This window comes from Buceros rhinoceros, unplaced genomic scaffold (genome assembly GCF_000710305.1).
Source record: "Buceros rhinoceros silvestris isolate BGI_N320 unplaced genomic scaffold, ASM71030v1 scaffold12396, whole genome shotgun sequence".
NCBI lineage: Eukaryota > Metazoa > Chordata > Aves > Bucerotiformes > Bucerotidae > Buceros > Buceros rhinoceros.
This window is the reverse complement of record NW_010415855.1, coordinates 15,086-16,100: the sequence shown is the minus strand read 5'-3', so window position 1 is coordinate 16,100 and position 1,015 is coordinate 15,086. Positions and strand designations below refer to the sequence as shown.

The 1,015-nt window shown below is 56.6% G+C and overlaps 1 protein-coding gene across 1 annotated transcript in view; it reads right to left on the bottom strand.

Moving 5' to 3' along the window:
• The window catches only part of LOC104494705 (dysferlin-like), a gene marked incomplete at its 3' end in the record, with an annotated part of 26,914 nt that overhangs the window by 12,759 nt on the left and 13,140 nt on the right, over nt 1–1,015 (bottom strand). Inside the window, exons 17-18 of the mRNA XM_010137570.1 lie at nt 736–777; nt 7–76 (exon numbers count right to left, since the gene is read on the bottom strand). Of these exons, the coding sequence (XP_010135872.1) occupies nt 7–76; nt 736–777 (112 nt within the window). The remainder of the gene's footprint in view (nt 1–6; nt 77–735; nt 778–1,015) is intronic.

Here is a 1,015-nt window from a genome sequence, read left to right as displayed (position 1 = left end):
GTGAACTCCCGGGGGCTGCCGTAGAGGTTGATATAGCAGGGACCGAAGGTTGGCAGGAACCCAAGACCATCATCCACTGGAGACCACGGGGGAAAAGAGATGTTAGAGAGTCCCAAAAGCACCCTGGGGACATGTCCCGCAGGGTGGATCACATGCATGCAGCTGGAGGCCACCAAGATGCTGCAGTTTTTCACACCCTTTGAGTCCTATGACCACTTACCTTTTTGCAGGAGAAAGGCAAGGTGGATGTGGGGCTGTGCAGGTGGCACGGAGCTTCCGGTCCCCAGAAGGGTCCCCAGAGAAGGGGAGCATCATTTTGCTGGTGTGAACCAGCGTAGGGGATTTACACCAGCCAAGGAGCTGGACCCGTGCTCCCTTAAGAGAGTGCTCAGAGAGCGGCTCATTTTTATGAAACCTCGAGCAGAAGAAGCAGTGAAAGGGCAGAAATCATTTGCAGGGTCCTGCTCTGGGTTCCCGACATGGCTCAGCACACAACCAGACCACCAAGACATCGCTGCCCAATACAGATGCCCCAAATCCACTGTGGCGAAGGGCAGGGGAGCACTTTCCCTGCTACCACAGGGCAGGAGCCATTCCCTCTTCCCATCAAGGTGCCCAGACACGACACAGCTGATGCTCCCCTAGCTCTGGCCAGTGCTCCAGCCCTGACAGCAGCTGAACCAGCAAAACCATTACCAAGTGGCGACTGCAAACCAAGAAGCTAAGGGGACGTACGGTCTGCGGCTTTCAGAGGCTTCGCAAGAGCAGGAAACTGATCTGAGGCACAAAGAAATGGAGAGAGGTCAGGAAAGGCTGGCAGCGGAGCAGGAGAGGAGGATGGAGGGTTATGCAAACGAGGGTGGATGCTCGCATGGGCTTTTCATGCTCACTAAAGAGACAGAGGGAGAAAGGGGGAGGTTGTTACAGAGACTGGATATTGAAAAATGTCTTCTCCGTTGGGGTTGCGCAGGCCTGTCGCAGGCTGCCCCGGGGCGGGGTAAGGGCCCCACCCCCG